Source organism: Capra hircus, chromosome 1 (assembly GCF_001704415.2).
Source record: "Capra hircus breed San Clemente chromosome 1, ASM170441v1, whole genome shotgun sequence".
NCBI lineage: Eukaryota > Metazoa > Chordata > Mammalia > Artiodactyla > Bovidae > Capra > Capra hircus.
This window is the reverse complement of record NC_030808.1, coordinates 116781411-116801191: the sequence shown is the minus strand read 5'-3', so window position 1 is coordinate 116801191 and position 19781 is coordinate 116781411. Positions and strand designations below refer to the sequence as shown.

The 19781-nt window shown below is 45.1% G+C and overlaps 1 protein-coding gene across 2 annotated transcripts in view; it reads right to left on the bottom strand.

The window, feature by feature from the left end:
- The window catches only part of CLRN1 (clarin 1), a 45030-nt gene continuing 27515 nt past the window's right edge, over positions 2267-19781 (bottom strand). Inside the window, exons 3-5 of one of the 2 annotated variants that reach the window (XM_005675447.2) lie at positions 15093-15123; positions 14037-14047; positions 2320-2585 (exon numbers count right to left, since the gene is read on the bottom strand). In XM_005675447.2, coding sequence (XP_005675504.1) covers positions 2320-2585; positions 14037-14047; positions 15093-15123 — 308 coding nt within the window. Of the gene's footprint in view, positions 2586-14036; positions 14048-15092; positions 15124-19781 lie in introns of both variants that reach the window. The other variant, XM_005675446.2, reaches the window with a different exon arrangement.

Sequence of the window (19781 nt, the reverse complement as noted above, 5' to 3'; positions counted from 1 at the left end):
ACATTATCCACTACAGAGGGCCAGTGGGGGAAAGGGGGGCAACAAATGAGCAGGGTGAAGGGGACACCTGTGTGGCAGCCAGTGTGAGTCTATGCAGCTTCTGGTGGGCAAGGATGCATGTCAGACACTGCCCTTTCTTGTGTGCAGGCACTGTCTTCATTTTGCACCAGCCTTGAGGGCAGGTAAAGGGATGTGAGAGCAGCTGCTCTGAAGGAGCCAAGGGGACCTCCAGAGCAAAAGACCTTTGTAATCGGCACGGCACAGCGTGCACGGAGGGAAAGCGCCCTCCTCCGCCGCCTCCTCTCCCGCCTCATATGCATGTGTTCGGTTCTGCAGCCTCCACCTGCTTCAGGGAGCTTACTGTGTACGTCCACAGCCAGCTCTGCCCCGGAGCACCTGGCTTTCCGTTCCTTGCTGTTCTTTCCCATAGCGTAATAAGCACAGATGCTGATGGTGTGTCTGGACACCGGGAAAGAAGCACCCTGCTGCGCTCCTGTTTGCTTTCCCGGAGCCAGCAGGGGGCTCCGCGTCCCCGTGAGAATGTGAGACCGAGGCTGCCACCTAGGGCGGGAGGTCAGACAGAGTGACGCTTGTCATCCCTGGGCTGTGATCCTCCCAGAGGGACCCTCAGAGGTCGACCCAGCCACATCCTCCTGGGAAAGCTTTACTCGCAGGCCACAAGGCACAGAGGTTTCTTCTGAGAGAAGAGAGGGAGCCAGCTTAAGTGCTGATATCTCATTGTATTTTTGGGTGCGACCCACTTTGCAGGGACCAGCACCCCTGCCTCTGCTCCTCAGGGAGTGATCGTTCTCATCAGGGAAGATCATCCGTTTGCCTGTCAGGCTGTCACTGGATTTTCAGCTGCTGCTCTGAGTTTTCTGTTTACGGAACAGAGAACAACCAGGGAAGTGTTTTCTAAAGAAGAAAGCTTGGTGTTAGAAGTGTTTCAAAACTGAGGACAGAGCAAGGAGTCAGATGGGACTGTGGGGCCTCTCGGGCTCTCAGGCCAGTTGCCCTGGTCTGTGGAGTTCCTTGTTCTATCCTGCCCACTCCTGGAGGAGCTTCTCTGAAGGAGCAGACGGGACTACAAAATGCTTCCGTATTTAAGTGTTTCATGAAGACTTCCAGAACTGGGTGCCCCCAGCCCATTACTGAAATAAGCAGCCTCTCTCTCACTAGATGGACTCATGGTCTTCTAGAAATTCTCCAGGTTATCATTCCTGAATGAAGGTAGAGAGACTAACATCTGGAAACGAAGTGAATGTTCTGATGTTAGCCTGTGGGCTTCAGATCACCATCAGAGCAAGTATATAGTCAGGTACACAGTCATTTGTTTCTTGTAAATTGTTCCCCCTAAAAAAGGATTCTTTAAAACGAGCGCTTTCAGAACCTCTTATGTGGGGACTGAGTGCTGAGCAGCTGTGGCAAAGGGCCTGGTGGTCTGCTCTCTGTCATTGCCCGCTCCTCCCTGAGTGCTTTCTCCAGGGCAGCCGTTGGAAGACAGACGAACGGTCAGTTCGAGGTTCAGTTGTGGCCAGCAACTTCATGGGTAACTGAGGAAAAAAGTCAACTTGGGTCATGCTTTGTGACAGACCACACCTCAAGATGACAGTGATACCGTCATAATTCCACAACGTAATACGATTTTCATAAGTGGGACTTAGTGCTTGAAGACACTACAAAGTTTGAAGCAACAGCTCCAATGAGTCATTTTGAAAACGAATTTACTGGGAACAGTCACTTTTCGTGATTCCTCAGTGGTCCCAGCAATTCTGTCTGCTGAAAGTACTGCATTTCTTCTTTTTCCCTTTTAGAGGTTTATACATTTTGACTAACAGGCATGGAAATAAGACAGTGCTTTGAATGACTTTTTAAAAAGTGCCTGATATACTTAGCATTGCTCAATTAATGCAGTATCATTTTAGGAAAGCTGTTCCAGTTCTGTCTTCTGGTATCTGTGGCAACAAATGTGTGGATATTATCAGAAATAGTATTTGTTTGTTTTAAAATGTATTCCTCAGACCTCTTGATTTCTTCCTGACAGAGCAGACATTTTTGCACTCTGGTTTGTTCATTATAGTCAACTGTCTCAACTAGCCAGGTGAAGCAGTTTCCCACCAGGTTCAACAACCTTCTGAAGCCTTTCTTCTGCTCCCCTTCATTTCTGGCCTGTGTCCTTAGCACCCAGTTTGTATATAATATCACACAGGGTTTGGTGCTTTAATCTGTGCATCTAAAAGGCTGAGCAAAATTAACCACAGCCAAGTGACCAGAGCTAGTCTCCTGTCTCACTGTGAGAATGACAGACGTGTTTGCCTTTCAGTACATTAGGTCTGCAGCTACATTAGTTGTTTCTGTGTCTTTAGATTTCGCAAAAGGGAACTGAAATCCAGCAAGTCGTATTAGAAGCCCATTCAGAAAATGAACAAAAAAGCAAATGAAAACCACCCAGAAGGAGGTGGTATATTTTTCACTTTGCGTTTTGTAGGCGTAAGTCCCTTCCTTATAATTTGCAATTTTTTCTGAGAGGTGGTGGATTTTCACTTCAGAGGCAAACAATATCATGACAAGACAGCCACAGGAGCCTGCAAGAGAAAGAACAAACAACATGCTGGGACAAATATTTCCTGATTGTAAGGGACAAGGAAGAGGGTTTACGTGCAAACTAAGGGAAACCTTTCCCACCATTTCATTTGCATTCTTCTACAAAAATACTTCAAATTTGTAATCATGAGCCTGATATTCCAACGATGGGTGGTAGTATCTGGGTTATGGCTCTGAGTGAGAAGACTTGTTGCAGGATAGAATCGAGCCAGTCTTACAAAGACTAGAGATGTTCCACTTTGCATGAAGAGAGGCTGAATTGCTGGGCACCTTAAAAGCACAGTAGTGGAATCAGGCTACACAGCAACCACTGCTGTGGTGTGACTTCAAGAGAACACATTTCTCTGTACTTCACAGGCCATGTACGAGAAATGGTTGTCATCTAGTCCCCTTGTGAAAGGGCTAAAAGCTTTCTCCTTCCCCTCCTCTGGCTCCTACCTGGCCACAGCTGCCCAGAGGTGTCCCTGCGCAAAGGCAGCCATGTCTAACATGGTGAGGTGGAGAGTATCTATTCTCCTTGTTTGTGACAGAACTCAGGATTTTTACCTAGGTACATGGCTGCCTTGAACAAAGACTACATTGGTTGAGGGAGGTTGGTATGTGGGGCTAGAAAAGTTTCCTTGAATTGTGCAGCATTAGGGGCCTGCACTTTCTTTCCCTGTTGTCCTTCCTGTAGCTGAAATACGTGCGCAATGACTGGAGCACCATTTTGGGCAATGTGACCTTAGAAATGGAAGCCATGTGTTATGGAAAAATAGGAAAGGAGGAATCTTGGATATTAGATACCAGGAGTCACCAGACCAGCCCTGGACTTCAACTTCTAGGTTTTTACATGAGAGAATAATAAGTATTTATTTTGTTTAATCCATTATTATTATTTTCCTCTCATTTATTACTCATTGGTAGCCTAATCTACTTTTAAATGGTGTGACTATGGCCTGGAGTTCTCTACAGGACAGGGGCACAACATATTGAGTGGTGCCTGAAGACTCAGGCCCTCTCCCCTGAGGATGGAGGAAGGGAGCCCCCCAGAGGGGAGGGTGGCACAGGGGAGCAGAAGCATGTGGCAATGGGGGAGCCGAGTCAGGGACACTATGGAAAGCCAGGGCTCTGAGGGCTCCCACAGCTACAGATGCATCCCAGGTCATAAAAGGAGACTTGCTGAAATGGTTTTCTGACTTTGATTTAAACAATTTGGTTTCACACTCTGAATCTCCCTTTTGTTATATGAAAGTAGGCCATTTTAAATTTTATTTATTTGGTCACTCTGTGCTGCATGTGGGATCTCAGTTCCCTGATCAGGGACCAAACCTGCACCCCCCTGCAGTGGAAGTTCAGAGTCTTAACCACTGGACCACCAGAGAAGTCCAGAGTCAGTTTTAACCTCCCAGTCCCCACTTCCTTGCCTATGAAATATGGATAAGAAAGATGATTCAAGACTAACATTTGATATTAGAATTGTCACAGAGAATTGCTTACTAATTGGTCACTATTCCTCTGGTGTTTATGTATTCTTTTTGCCTTGCAAGTCTTAACCATCATCCCTTACTGCACTCTACCACACACCAAAAAAACCCTAACTCCATCAGTTAGGCTACTCTGCCTTGTTCCTCCACACACTCTCCCATTAGATTTGTGACTCCTTGAAGAGGAGGAAGTGCTTTTCCCTTCAATGACAGTTAATTCAGATGTCCTGGGAGCAGCAACGTAGTAGCTTAAGTTCCCATTCATTAATTCACTCAATCCTTTATTCAGTGAGACTTATTGATGAGCCAAGCATGGTAATAGTGGTGGAGCTTTCAACATGAAAGAAAAGGCATATGGTGGTTTCTGCACTAACAGAGAATATAACTGGGCAGGGAACTCAGATAAAAAAGTTATAAATCTATCTCAGTAAGCGTCATAGTAAGGGAGGTGTGGGTGGCTATATCTGAGAGGGTGGGCAGCATCCTAGAAGGTTCTTTGGAAGTAGCTGTAAGAAAAGTTAGCAAAGGGAGGCTGGACTGTGTGGGGAGAACATTCCAGACATGAGGTGCTAACATGCAAATGTTGCCCCATTTCTTTTCCAAAGGCTGGGTTTGGGTTGGTAGAGTGGGGGTGGGGGCAGGAGTGAACAGGAAAAGTGAAATTCCGTTTCTTCTATTAGAATTTCACTGAGGACTGGCCCCACCAGCTTGCTCCTCGTCATTATACACCCCCAAATAATCAAATGATATAATTTTCTAGAAACTTCACTTCCCACCAGCCTCGGGGAATATTCCTTTGTAAAAATTGTCAGCCTATTTTTGTATTCTGAGCTTAAAACCAGAGCTCTCCCCTGGCAAAACCGTATTATTCCTTTATTGCTCAAGCTAACAAAGAGGCTGCGATGCTGTTTTCTCTTTATCTTTTATTTGAAAGTTGTGGAGAAAATGCCATTGCTTTTACCATGAGAACCTTCTTTGTGTGAGGAGATGGTGAATTTCAGACCGAAGTGAAGCACTGTATATTCTTGGTACTTGAAAGAAAATTTCAAGTTCGGTTTCCTTTTTCAAGTTGTTAAATATTTTAAAGGTACTACTTTGTTAAGGAGACTGCATCATAGTGAGACCACATTTCAAATTAAGTCAAGGTTGCTGGGGTATCTTAAAACCAATAGCCCTTTGCTGGAGCTAATACTTCAAGCCTGCAAGCTCCCAAAACACAATGTAGTCGTTAAGAGGATGGTCTATGATTTCGCTCTGGATTTAGGAGTTATCCATGAAGTAGACGTCATCATTTCAAAGTCAGAGCATGGAAACCCAGCCTGAGTCTCTGCCAAGCCCTGAGTGATGCTAAGACACATGGAGGGAAACAACTCAGTGTGAACTTGGGGCATTTTTGCTTCTCTTTCCCCCGCTCTAAAAGAAATATGGGGCCACTGATACCTATTTATGGCTTATGGAACAAAAGATACCCAAAAAGTGTTTCTCTTTTTGACATGGCTGCTGGGGACATGGAGAGAGGGGCATAAGGGACAAGAATAGGTGTGAGTAATGATAAGAATAGGGTTCAGCATGTTTCCAGTATGGCCCTTAGACTCCAATGAGGGGGTTCCTGCTATGGGTGCCATATTTAAAGGGTCCTGCTCTCTCTGTCCTGTTGATACCTCTCCCCCATAAGGTGAGGAATCCTTGATTCAATGGAATGGTCCGTCTAGAGTCCTTGACTGCGTTCTAGACTATACTCTTGCTGTTGTTCAGTCACTAAGTCGTATCCAACTCTTTGCGACCCTATGGACTGCAGCATGCCAGGCTTTCCTGTCCTTCACTGTCTCGCAGAGTTTGCTCAAACTCATGTCCATTGAGTTGATGATGCCATCCAACCATCTCATCCTCTGTCAGCCCCTTTTCTTCCTGCCTCCAATCTTTCCCAGCATCAGGGTCTTTTCTAATAAGCTGGCTCTTTGCATTAGGTGGCCCAAGTATTGGAGCTTCAGCATCAGTCCTTCCAATGAATATTCAAGGCTAATTTCCTTTAGCATTGATTGGTTTGATCTCCTTGCAGTCCAAGGGACTCTCAAGAATCGTCTCCAACACCACAGTTCAAAAGCATCAATTCTTCAGTGCTCAGCCTTCTTTATAGTCCAACTCTCACATCCATAAATGACTGCTGGAAAAAGCATAGCTTTTATATGGATCTTTGTTGGCAAAGTGATATCTCTGCTTTTTAATATGCTGTCTAGGTTGGTCATAGCATTCCTTCCAAGGAGCAAGCGTCTCTTAATTTCGTGGCTGCAGTCACCATCTGCAGTGATTTTGGAGCCCCAAAAATAAAGTCTGTCATTTTCCATTGTTTCCCCATCTATTTGCCTTGAAGACTGTACTCTTGGGACTCAGGAATTTTCTCTGCACACAGCCCTGAGCACTCTTCCTGAGCTGGCATGAGTGTCTTTCCAGGGTCCATCTCCCCAGGGGTGGATTTTGTGGCAGGTGCTGTACAGCCCTGAGGACTGAGAGTGGCCAAGGGAAAGAACAGCTGTTTGGCAGGCATGGTCAGAGGTTGGACATGCGGTGGACTGTTCATACATGCTTGCTTGAGGCCCTTTACAGTGTGGATGGAACCAGGCATGGGAAGAGAAGCGAAGAGACAGGGGATGGTACTCCTCCCTTCGCCACATTCAGGTGCAGAATTTTCAGAGCTCAAGAAGTCTAAATTTGGGACTTCCCTGGTGGTCCAGTGGCTAAGACTCTACACTCCCAATGCAGGGAGTCTGGGTTCAATCCCTGGTCAGGAAACTAGATCCCACATGCTGCAACTAAGACCTGGCACAGCCAAATAAATAAATAAATATATATATTTTTTTAAATTATAAGAGAATATTATTTTTTTAAGTATTCTAATTTGAATCTTGCTTCCAGGACCTTATTTGTCAAGGGAGAAGGATAGAATATGTTTCATTGAATAGTTTAGCTTATAACTTTGAACTGTTTAGACATGTGGTATGTGGACTTTCATTCACGCTCTTGCCCACAGCCTCTCAGAGGTTAGGATCATGCCTGCATGCTTCCTTCTTTCTTTGCCCAGTTACTTGTGTGTCCCCCAAGAACCCAAACTCAGCTGGGGCCATTTCAGTCCCCACCCTGCAGGTCTGTCTATCTGACCAACACTGCTCCAGCTCACAAGAAAGATTAGAGTACAACAGATGTAGGAAAACCCGACAAGCCTTGCTCAAGCTAGGATTTAGACTATAACCAGGCACAGGACTGAGGTTTTCCTGCCGGTGTCTCACTCAAAAATGAGCCGTTTTCCTTTCACGTGTTTGATTTCCCCACCATCTGGCTGGTACCATAGTGGTTTTTTTCCCCTTCTCCTTTTAATGACTTTGATCACTCAGTTAATTTCTGACTGAATAGGATGGCCAAGTTATAAGGCCATCAAACCATGAATTATCAGTCAATTAACAAACATGTGTCATGTACTAGGCACTGCACACTCAGGGCTCCCCTCTGGCAGCTGTCTGGGGCTGCAGGATTGGACATCTCTCTCCCCTCCAGTCCTTACAATATAGGGAATGAAGGTCACAGCCAGCAAGAACACTGCTTCTTCATCCCTTGGTGAGCCCTGAGGTTGACTATGCTCTCAGGGGTGGGAACATCCTGCCAGGATCCATGGAGTCTGGTGGAAATTTTCCCTCAAAAGTGAAAAAAAAAAAAAAAACCCCAACTCTGAAGCATTCTATTATCATTAAGACTGCATTTGGGAAATAGTAAATTAGAATTTCAATTCATTTAAAACAATGGCCAAGATTTCCAAAAAGCTAACACGTCATCTTTAAACTCTTTGAGAGGTAATTGGGGTCAGGATTTGCCACCCTAAATTATCCCACTTCAACATAATGATTATTTTGAATTTAAGTTACATAAGAAACAGCTAGTATAAGAAGGACACTCTGACCCTCCTCTGTCTCCCTGAAATCAGGAAATAAATTGCCCACTTGAAGGGTACCCTCTCTGCCCCTGGAGGGTGGAAGACATCCTTATCACCAGAGACAGAGAATTCAGGGCCAAGATGGCTGTCTAAACAAAACTTGTAAGCTCTTCACCAGTTTACTACCCCAAGCCCCAGCCACTTTGTCTTGTTAATTTTTCACACATTATTGTTTCTTTGTCTGAAAGATGTAAAAGCTGCCTGCTTGCATCAGTTCTTCGAGTCTCATATTTTATGAGCTCCAGTTCAAAATTAAATTTGGTCTTCTCTTGTTAATCTGCCTTTATCAATTTAATTATGAGACCAGGCAAAGAACCTGGAAGGGAAGGGAGAAAAGTTTTCCATCCCTGCGATGGCAACTCTTAGAGGCATTCCATGTCCTCTTGAAAATTTCCTTCTTTAAGGAGATTTAAGAGATGATACACGGTGGTAGGAAAACCACAACTTTTCAGGTGTAGGTGCTAATTTTCTGTGAAATTATGTAATTTCACTAGAAAATCATTTTTGGTGAGATCTCTGGCCATGATTTCTTCCCCAAAAGGAAACTGCTCCAGTTCCAGACTACTTTAGAGACCAGTGGCTACCATCTAGACTAGTAAAGCAAGCTAATCCCTAAGAATAGATTGAGGTTATCATGAGAGCCATTTGGTCATGTGTTTCTAAATCGCAGGTGTGGATGAAGTTATAATACCAGCTGCTGTTGTTCCATTGCTCAGTCTTGTCCGACTCTTTGCGACCCCATGGACTGAAGCCCACTAGGCTTCTCTGTCCTTCACTATCTCCCAAAGTTTGCTCAAACTCACATCCATTGAGTCGATAATGCCAAGCAACCATATCATCCTCTGTCACCCCCTTCTCCTCCTGCCTTCCATCCTTCCCAGCAGCAGGGTCTTTTCTGATGGCTCTTCACAATAGGTGGCCAAAGTACTGGGGCTTCAGCTTCAGCATCAGTCCTTCCAATGAATATTCAGAGTTGATCTCCTTTAGGATTGACTGGTTTGATCTCCTTGCAGTCCAAGAGACTCTCAAGAGTCTTCCCCAGCTCCACAGTTCACAAGCTTCAGTTCTTCAGCGCTCATAATACCAGTGAGGCTCAGCTTTCCCCCTTCTTCTGTAATGTGTGTCTTCTGTCATAGAGAGTTGCAGGGCCCATATCTAACTTCAGTTTTATAGATGTCACGTGAGTGAGAATGATTCGTGCAAAGAAGAAATGGTCTTAAAACACCATGTTTGTCTAATTTAAATCGATTTTCAGAAAAGGAGATGGTCATTTGTTACTAGAAGATGTTTAGAGCTGCTTCTGTTTTATCCATTTATTCAACAAATACTTACTGGATGCTTACTGAACTATTCTAGGTACTGGGGATACAGCACTGAAAAAGCAGATGAGGAACTTCCCTGGTGGTCCAGTGGTTAAGACTCTGCATTTCCAATGCAGGGGACATGGGTTTGGTCCTTGGTCACAGAACGAAGATCCCACATGCACATGCCATGTGGCATGGCCAAAAATAAATAAGATACTGTCTTCTATATCATAGTATCCCAACTCCCGCAAAAGCAGATGAAAATTCCTATCTTGATGGGATACATACCTTAGAGGTGGTGAGAATGGAGACAGAGGCAATAACAAAATAAGTAAGTCCATTCTATAGTTTATCCGAGTGTGATGTGTACTAAGGAGAATAAAATAAAGCAGGGAAGAGAGATGGCCAGGGGAGGTCTCAGAGATGAGATGACAGTCCAGTGCCTCTTGATGAAGTCAGGAAGTTAGAAGACAGGTATTTGAGGGGAGGAGCATTGCAAACAGAAGGAACAGTGAGTGCAAAGGAACCAAGTGGTTTTAGAAGAGAACCAGGCAGAGAGGAGTAAGACATGAGGCATGTGTGCAGTTTTTGTGGTGGGCAGAGCAAGTGCTGCTTTGAAAGTCGTAGAAAGGACTTAGGTTTTGACTCTAAATGAAAGAGAGGGTAGGACTTCCTGGTGGTCCAGTGGTTAAGAATCTGCCTTCCAATGCAGTGGACGTGGGTTCGAGCCCTGGTCGGGGAACTAAGATCTCACATGCCGTGGGACAACTAAGTCCCTATGCCACAAAAACCTCTGTACTGCAATGAAGAGCCTGTACTGCAATGAAGAGCCCACACTGCAATGAAGATCCAGTGCAGCCAAAATACACCCGTGGTTGATTCATGTCAACGTATGGCAAAACCAATACAGTATTGTAAAGTAAAATAAAGTAAAAACAAAAATTTAAAAAAAATGCTAAGACGAAAAAAAAAAAAACTTAAATGAAACAGAGGGAAGACGTAAGTAACCATTCTGAACAGACAGGAGTCTTTTTGCAATTGTGTTAGGACAAGACTGAGGGTCTCCTTGCAGGAGATCACACACAGCCAGGCCCTGGGCTCAGTGATCTAAACAGTCCTTCTACTGAATCCTTACCATGAATGACTAGAGTGCATCCCCTCACTATGACTCTGGCCCTTCAGATGGTACCCTGCACATCTAAACAAAACTCCTTGCCCATTGCCATGACAAGCTGGCTAACATTACTTCTCTCCCTCCTGTGATCTCCTTCCAAAGTATATGCCGAGAAACTAGTGAAGTATTTTTGTTGCTGACTTTTCTTACAACCAATCCTATCCTCTTCAGGTTCTGTAGCTTTGATGCCTGGACATCCTTGATTTCTTTCTCAGACCCTGAACAACAGCTCCTCCATAAGGATTAATGTGGAAATAAGTTGCAGTTGGTTTTTCAACTAACAGTTGCAGAAAAATATGCCCTAGACTTATTACAGGGCTTCCCATGTGGCACTAGTGGTAAAGAATCTGCCTGCCAATGCAGGAGTTGAAGGAGATTTGGGCTCAATCCCTGAGTTGGGAAGATCCCCCAGAGTGGGAAATGGCAACCCACTCCAGTATTCTTGCCTGGAAAATTCCATGAGCAGAGGAGCCTGACAGGCTACAGTCCACAGTGTCACAAAGAGTCAGACACAACTGAGTGACTTAGCTGGCACACACACGCACACACAAACACACATACACACATATGCACACAGACTTGTTAGAGAGACCAGGATATTATTAATCCTGAAACTGATCTATCCACCTTCCTATTTCTGTACTGTTCTTTATTTTCCTGTCTTCGTATTTTATATACGACTGTGCTTATTAATGTTCCATGCCATGGTTACAATTATCCTAATTAATTACTCCCATATTAGGAGCATCCCCTTTTTAAAGAAAAGTGGTATTTTCATTGTTTACCTTGGTTGGTGTAACTCAAACATGATGCTGCATATAAGAGAAGATAGAATAAGTACAATTTGCAGGAAGTCCACACTTTGGTGGTTTTCATCACCTCTAAAAGGCATGAATCAATGCACTTTATAGCATCCTCAGAGAATATTCACTGAACTGCCTAGGATATTCTACCATGGGTCCTTGGCAAGTCTTCCATGTAACCTGCTTTCTTACATGCACATGGGAGTTAGACTCTGTGTCATCAATTGGGAAATTTCTTGAATGGAATGTAGAAAAGGCATACACTTATATAGTCAGTTCTCCAGTGTGAAACTACAGGTCTGGTTGCTTCCATGCTCCACTCCTTCGGTTTGGGTTCCCTCTATTTCTCTATCTCCTTTATTTGAGCACATTTATCTCTCTCCTACTATACTGTGAAACTTGAAGGTAGGGTTTCCACCTTGTTTTCCCCATTCTGCCTTCCCTGGCCACACTCACCTCCCTCTCATTGACTCTTGTAGGTGGCCTTCTCTTCACAAAGCTCACTGGTGACCTGTACTGGTTGTTGTTTTCTTTAACTTTTAAAGTATAGTTGATTTACAATGTTGTGTTAGTTCCTGTCTGTGCTTAGTCACTCAGTTGTGTCCGAGTCTTTGTGACCCATGGACTGTAGCCCTCCAGGCTCCTTTGTCCATGGGGATTCTCCAGGCAAGAATACCGGAGTGGGTTGCCGTGTTCTCATCCAGGGAATCTTCCCAACCCAAGGGTCAAACCCAGGTCTCCCACACTGCAGGCCGATTCTTTACTGTCTGAGCCAGTGCTAGTTCCTAGAGTACAGCAAAGTAATTCAGTTACATATATATATTCGTATGTAGTCTTTTTCATATTCTTCTCCATTATGATTTATTACAGGACTTTGACTATAGTTCCCTGTACTATACAGTAGGACCTTGATGTTTATCTATTTTATATATGGTTTTATATATATATAGTTTTATACTTATTAAATATAGTTAATTTATTTTATATATAGTTAGTATCTGTTAATCACAACTCCTAATTAATTCCTCTCCCTCTACCTTCCTCCTTTGGTAATTATGAGGTCATTTTCTCTTGTTGACCTGTACTCTTGAAACTTTCCCATCTTGTAGCCTCCAGGATACCACATCTCCTGATTTTCCTTCTTCATCTCCAGAGAAGCCTGGTCAGTGTCCTTTCCTGGGTCCTCCTTCTTCTCAACCCCAGAACTAACTGATGGGATTGGCCCTAGGCCAATTTTTCTGTATCTACATTCTCTTTCTAGATGATCTCATCCATTTTCATTGCTTTGAATAATATGTATATCCTGACAACTCCTAAATTTATGTTTTTGTCTAGACCTCTTCTCTGAGTTCCAGACTCATATATCTGTCTACTTGACATGTCCTCTTGAACATCTCATAGGATCTCAAACTTGATGGGCCCTAAATAGAATTCTTGATTTCTAATACTAAGCTCCTCTCCCCACCACTTTTTTGCCCTGAACTCTAAGCCTGTTCCACCCCTAACTTATTCATCTTGGTTAATGCCACCACTGTCTACTAATTGCTTAAGCTGCCGGCAAAGCATTTTGGATCTACTTTCAAAATGTTTTTAGAATCCATTCATCTCTCTCCATCTCCAATGCAGTAGCCTACTCTTTCACCAGCTATTTCTTAAAAGGTAAATCAGCTTTCAGACAGCTTCTTAAGGCCTTTCAAAAAAGTTTCTCTGTGCAATTAGAATCAATTCTAAAAGACTTACAGTGGCTTTTGAGGTCTGACATTAACTGATGTTAGCTGATCTCTCTAATTTCTTTTCATTTTTTGGCCATTTTCCCCTCACTGCCTACCCTCTAGCCACATGGGCCTTCTTTCAGTGCCTACAGCATGCTGGCCTCTTTCCCTAGCATCTCCTCATATGTGTTTTCTCCTCTCATTGGGAAATTCTCTGAGGGTTCTCAGCTTTCTATCTTTAGAACTCAGCTACCTGGAGAAGACTCCGCCAACCACTGTATTAAGACTTGATCTCCCCTCCCCTTCATTCTCCATCATGGCAGTCTGTTTATTACCTTTATTGTGATTATTGTGACCTTTAATTCCCTGTGTACACTTCTGTTGAACCTCCCACTAGATGGTTGGCTCCACGAGGGCAGGACAGTATGCCTGCGAATTGTGGTAACATCAGCACCCACGCATAATGGCTGGTTCATGGCGGCACCCAGTCAGGGTTTGTTGAATAAATGAAATACATGCACCTGTATCAGTGGTTCTTGACACTGGTCACACATTAGAATCACCTGTTCAGTTCAGTTCAGTCATTCAGTCATGTCCAACTCTCTGTGACCAACTCTTGTGTCCAACTCTTGGACTGCAGTACGCCAGGCTTCCCTGTCCACTCAAACTCATGTCCATTGAGTCAGTAATGCCATCCAACCATCTCATCTTCTGTCATCCCCTTCTACTCCTGCCCTCAATCTTTCCCAGGATCAGGGTCTTTTCCAGTGAATCAGTTCTTTGCATCAGGTGGCCAAAGTATTGGCATTTCAGCTTCAGCATCACAGTATTCAGGACTGATTTCTTCTCTGATTGACTGGTTTGATCTCCTTGCAGTCCAGGGGACTCTCAAGAGTCTTCACCAACACCACAGTTCAAAAGCATCAATTCTTCAGTGCTCAGCTTTCTTTATAGTCCAATTCTTACATCCATACATGACTACTGGAAAGACCATAGCTTTGACTAGATGGACCTTTATTGTAAAGTAATGTCTCTGCTTTGCTGCTGCTAAGTTGCTTCAGTCGGGTCCGACTCTGTGCGACCCCATAGACGGCAGCCCACCAGGCTCCCCCGTCCCTAGGATTCTCAAGGCAAGGACACTGGAGTGGGTTGCCATTTCCTTCTCTGCTTTAGAAACCTTTAAAAAGATCAGTGCCTAGCCTCCACCCCCAGAGATTCCAATTTAATTAGTGTGGTGTTGGATCCAGCATCTGTATATTTAGAACTTTTTTTTTTTTGGCTGCTCTGAGTCTTTACTGTGGCATGCAGACTTTCTCTAGTCATGGTGAAAGGGCTTCTCATTGCTATGTGTGGGCTTCTCTTGTTGCAGAGCACGCGTGCACAGATTCTGTAGTTGCAGGATATGGCCTTCTCTTGTTGGCCCTGAGGCATGTGGGTTCTTAGTCACCAACCAGTGATTGAACCTGCATCCCCGTTATTGGAAGGTGGAGTCTTAACCACTGGATCACCAGTGAAGTCCCAGTATGTTTAGAACTTTCTTCTGGTGATTCTAATACACTGTCCAGGAAGAGAATCACTGTCCAAAATGCACTGTGCATGAGCGTTAAATTGCTTCAGTCATGTCTGACCCTTTGTGACCCTATGGACTGTAGTGTGCCAGGTACCTCTGTCCATGAGAGTCTCCAGGCAAGAATACTGGAGTGGGTTGCCATGCCCTCCTCCAGGGAATCTTCCCCACCCAGGATCTGACCTGTGTCTCTTCCATCTCCTGCATTGGCAGGTTGGGTCTTTACCACTGGCCCTTTCTGGGAAGCCCCAAAATGCACTGCGGGAGACCATTAGGAAATCTAGTGTTATATCTCAGATCTAGGTTATAATTGACAAGATGAGAAAAAGTGAATTAACTGACTTGGGTGGGTTCATGAGAGAATGATAATAGGAGACTGAGGCTCGTGAGCCGGGCTGGAGGCCATGAGAATTGGGAGGTGCTTCTGGTCCAGGATGGCAATAGGGTTCTGGACTGTGCAGACCAGCAAGCTGTGGTGGCTGCATCGTTGCTGGCCTCACCCAGAGCTTGGCTCCCTTTCCTCCTTTCCTCAGAGGGTCTGGCACGCAGCTCATCAGGACACACCAGGAGATGCTCACAGCGTTGTTACTCCAGGCAGCAGGCAAAGTCCCAGACAGACAAACAGGAAGAGCTCTTTTCCCTCCCCTTCTCTTGTCTTCACACCTCAGGATGCCAAGTCTGGGGCTCCCACCCAGCAGGGAGGTGGACAGCTGAAGAAATAGCCCTGGCATGACATAGCACGGGGAAGGAGAAGAGGGGGTCCTGGGGAAGCCAGGGTGAGCAAGAGAAGAAAAAAAGGGAAGGAGTTTTTCTCTGCTGGCTGTGAGGGAGGCCACTCAGAAGGGAGCTGCCCCGGGGGAGGGGTCTCTAGTGACGTGTGACCCCCACCGCCCCAACCCCACCCCTGCACCCTAGGGCACTAAGGGACTCCTCCCCCAGCACAAGCTCCAACCTCTGAGTGTATGCTCCATTGGCTTACATTCTGAGTGTCTGTGATAAGGGCTGTGAAATCCCCATCTTTCCACAAGTGGGGCTTAAACCCGGGAGTTGCTGTGACTGTTATAGCTTTAGAGAAACTTTTCCAAACCTCCAGGGACTTCCGGGTACTGTAGGTAGACCAAACAGAATGGAGTAGTTAGCCTGTGATTCAAGAATGGCCTGCTACCTCTAGAGGTCACAAAGTGTCAGTCCATCTGACCGTCACACCTTTTGTTGTCACGCAGTTTTTTTAAAACTTGTTGAAATTTTTGGCATTTCAAAATAAGAAATTGGGGACTTCCCTGGTGGGCCAATGACTAATAAGACTCTGCATTTCCAATGCAGGGGGCATGGCTTTGATCCCTATTCTGGTAACTAAGATCCCACATGCCTCATGGTTGGGCCAAACTGTAAATAAATAAATAAATAAATCCCATTGAAAAATAAAAATTTAGGACTTAAAGAAAGCAGATAATCTGGCAACACAGGGCCTTTATCCTCTGCCAGAGGCCGGTCTGTAGCTGGTCCATTCCTTTCTCACCCTCTTCCTTCTCTCATCCACAAAACTTCATTGACCACCTGCTTTTGCAATAAGTTCAAGGATAAATCCGATACAGTATAAGTACAGGGCCTGTGTTCCCACATATATTTCTGTGCTCAGGCTTTCTTTGGATTGGACTTGGCCAAAAGCCGAGATAAGAACTGGGACTTGGATTAAATTCTGCATCCTTCTGAGTCATCCTGCTTTTCAAATACCGTTAGTTCGGTCGTCCATTAGAACTGTCAAATAATTTGTCTTCCAAATGGGCTGTTCTCAGTTTTCATTCAGAAGCCGGAGTGTGAGATAGCTGTGCCACTTAATAAGCTGCTGTGTCTTGGCGTCAGACCAACTCTTCTTTCCTCTACCCTGTGATGCTGGGTCCAGACTCCCCATACTTGGGTTCTGTCTTGTTGGCTGTTCTGCCCACAGGGAGGGCAGCAGGCAGGGAAGTGAGGTCTGGCTGGTCTTGTCGTGGGGCTAGCGCTGTTCCAGGCAGCAACTGGGGAGTTCCCAAGCTCTTTCCACACTCCCAGAGCTGCCCCCTGGTGTCCCGTGAGAGTGCCATCCTCTCAAGGGACAGTGCCACCTCCTCAGAGGGCTGAGACCCAGTGCCCTGGGGCCTCTCCTCCAGCCTCAAGGTTCTGGTAACCCTAAACTCTTCCTTGGGTTCTCTAAGCCCTAGGGATGGCCACTGCTTTCTGACATTGCCATCTCTGAGTTACCTCTGGGTCTCCTTTTTTCAATCCTCTAACGTCTGTGTAATCAACTCCCTATGGCCATGGGTTCTCAAACCTGAGCTTTCAGCAGAGTCACGTGGCGTGCATGCGCAGTCACGTCCAACTCTTTGGGACTCCATGGACTGCGGCCCGCCAGGCTCCTCTGTCCATGGCAAGAATACTGGCACAGATTGCCATCTCTACATCCAGGGGATCTTCCCGACTCAGGTATCGAACCCAGTCTTTTGTGTCTCCTGCAGTGGCGGGAAGATTCTTTACCACTGTGCCACCTGGGAAGTTGCGAGTCACCTGGAGGGCTTGCTAAAACACAGATTGCTGGGCTCCACTCCAGAGTGTCTGATTCAGGAGGTCTGGGGTAAAGGCAGAGAATTTGCTTTTCTATCAAGTTCCCAGGTGATGCAGATGGTGCCGGTCTGGGGACTCCACTTGAAGAACCACTGCGGAACATTATATTCCCTCTGATAAGTTAGTATGTATCCTGTGGTCTAGTTGGCCCTTGGCTGATGCAAGGAGTTCCACTAAAATAGCACGCCATCCAGATCCGCCAGTTTGGTTTGCTGGGTGGGGTGGGGGTGAAGTAACCCCAATACCCGCTTTTAACCTGGCCTTCCCTTGGGATTGAATCGCTGTCTTTGTCTGTACCTTGTACCTGTGCTCTTGCCCCTCAGCCCTGATTGTAGAGGCCTTGGCCTCCCTTTGCACTGTTCTATCCTATCTCTCTGGAGCCTGTCCCACCACCTCTACGGGCCTCCTCTGCTAATTCTGTCCCATTCGAATTCTGATTTCTCTGACCTGTGCTGTTTACGTGACCAGCTTCACATCTCGTTCTGGACTTGCTTTTTCCAAGTCAGTGGATATGTACTGAATTGTCTACTGTGTGCAGAGCCCCATGCTGGAGGCTTGTGTGAGAGTACCAAAGATGGGAAGGACTTAGACACTGCTGCCATAGGGTAATCATTGCTGCACAATTGAAACTGTGCTGTTTACGTGTGAAAAATACGGAAACTGTCTTAGCAGAACCCTCACTAGAGAGAGAACTACTTCAGTTGGGTAAATAATTGATTAGCAAGATGTAGAGGGGGTAAAGGGCTCCCCAGGTGGCTCAGTGGTAAAGAATGCCTGTGGTGCCAGGGACCTGAGTTCAATCCCTGGATTGGGAAGATTTCCCTGACAACCCCCTCTAGTGTTCTTGACTGAGAAACATACATGCACGCATGTTGAAAGGGGGTAAGACCCCAAGAAGTTGAGACAGGCTGAGACCCAGGACATTTTACTAGAGTGTTTGCACCTGGACAAATATCTCTTTGAGAAACAGGATGTGAAGAAACTCTAAGGGACTAAAAATCACTGCATGCGTGGGCAGTTGGGGCAAATTATGAACAGTAAAATACAAAAAGGCCAAAGCTCAGCTGCTACTTCTGAGTTTCAGGGAACAAAAGCAGGGTACTCCTCGTGACCCCTGCACACAGCACCCCGAGGGGGTGGGAAGACCACTTAGGCCACCTCTCCAGCCTGACCCACAGATCCACCTCCCCCCACAATCCTCATCCCATTTAAGGAACCAGCTCCCTGTAAACTCAGGGAGCAAGCAAGGACACCTGTTACTTCTCTTTACTCCCTCATGCTTCAGCACAAGTCCCCATAAAGCCTGCCTGGATGCCTCCTCTGGCCTCTGAGCAATTTCTATTGATTAAAAAGCCCAAGAGTCCAGGGCAGTAACAAACTGTGCTTAGGTTACCATGGATAGAGGCTGGTATACTGCTTTCTAAGATGCGTGAGCATCTGTTAACTGCATGGGTTTGTCTGATAGAGAAGGAGCTGTGCAAGTTGGTGACCAGAGTTGAATTGTGCAGGTAGAAGTGAGTGGTGTCAAGAGAGAGAAGGGGCCTGGGGGCTAGGGGCTGGGCGGGGGAGCTGGCAGCCAAAGGGCAAGCTGCAAAGAAAGAGTCTAATATGGATCTTCAATACAGCGTTCACTAGTGAGAGCAGTATTCTGTCTTGTCTCTCTGTGAAATCGCTAATAAAATTACTCGCTTCCTGGGGACAGGACACTGAGTCTCTGCGAGTTTGGAGTGGAGTGAAATCAGAGACCTCCCATAGAAGAGCGGTGCATATAAGCTAGGCTCTTTTGATTTTCTCATCTGTATCTTTCTCTTCCTTGTAAATATATTGGAAACACCCTGTGGCATGAACTGGGTTTTACATTGTTTCCCATCAGCCTTGGTTATTGAGTAGGATGTTTATTGATGAACTAATTTCTGGGTTTAGAGTTTTACTTGTTCAGATACACCTACTTAGGCTACACAAAGTCCCTATAGGCCTGAATATGGCAACTCATGTGTGGGGGTACACTGGCTCTACTCTTTTTTGATGGCTTGTATTTATTTTTCTGATTATGAATAGATACATGCACATTACTGAACATTTGGAAATATTAAAAAGTATGAGAAAAATGAAAAACACTCATAATTTTACTGCTCAGAGATTACCACCAACAGAATACACTCTCTCTCTCTCTCTCTCTCTCTCTCTCTATATATATATATATATATATATGTATATATATATATGGGGGTGGGGCTATATATATGGAGAGTATATATATAATAAATGCATACATTCTCTATATAGGAAATCAAATTAATTTTATCTTTATAAAATCTTATATACTGCTTTTTCCACTTTTTTATATGAGCATTTGTTCTTTCGATTACATCTTCTTCAAAACAATTCAATGCCAGCTAGTTGGATAGACTACTGTAAGGAATTTGTTGCCTCCCCTCTTGTTGGATAATTATACTTTTCTCCACCTTTTGCTCTCATAAATACTGCCACAGTGAACATCCACATATATGTACTGTCATTTTACGTTTGGGTAGGTGTATCTTTTGTACACTTACCAGCCCATTTGTC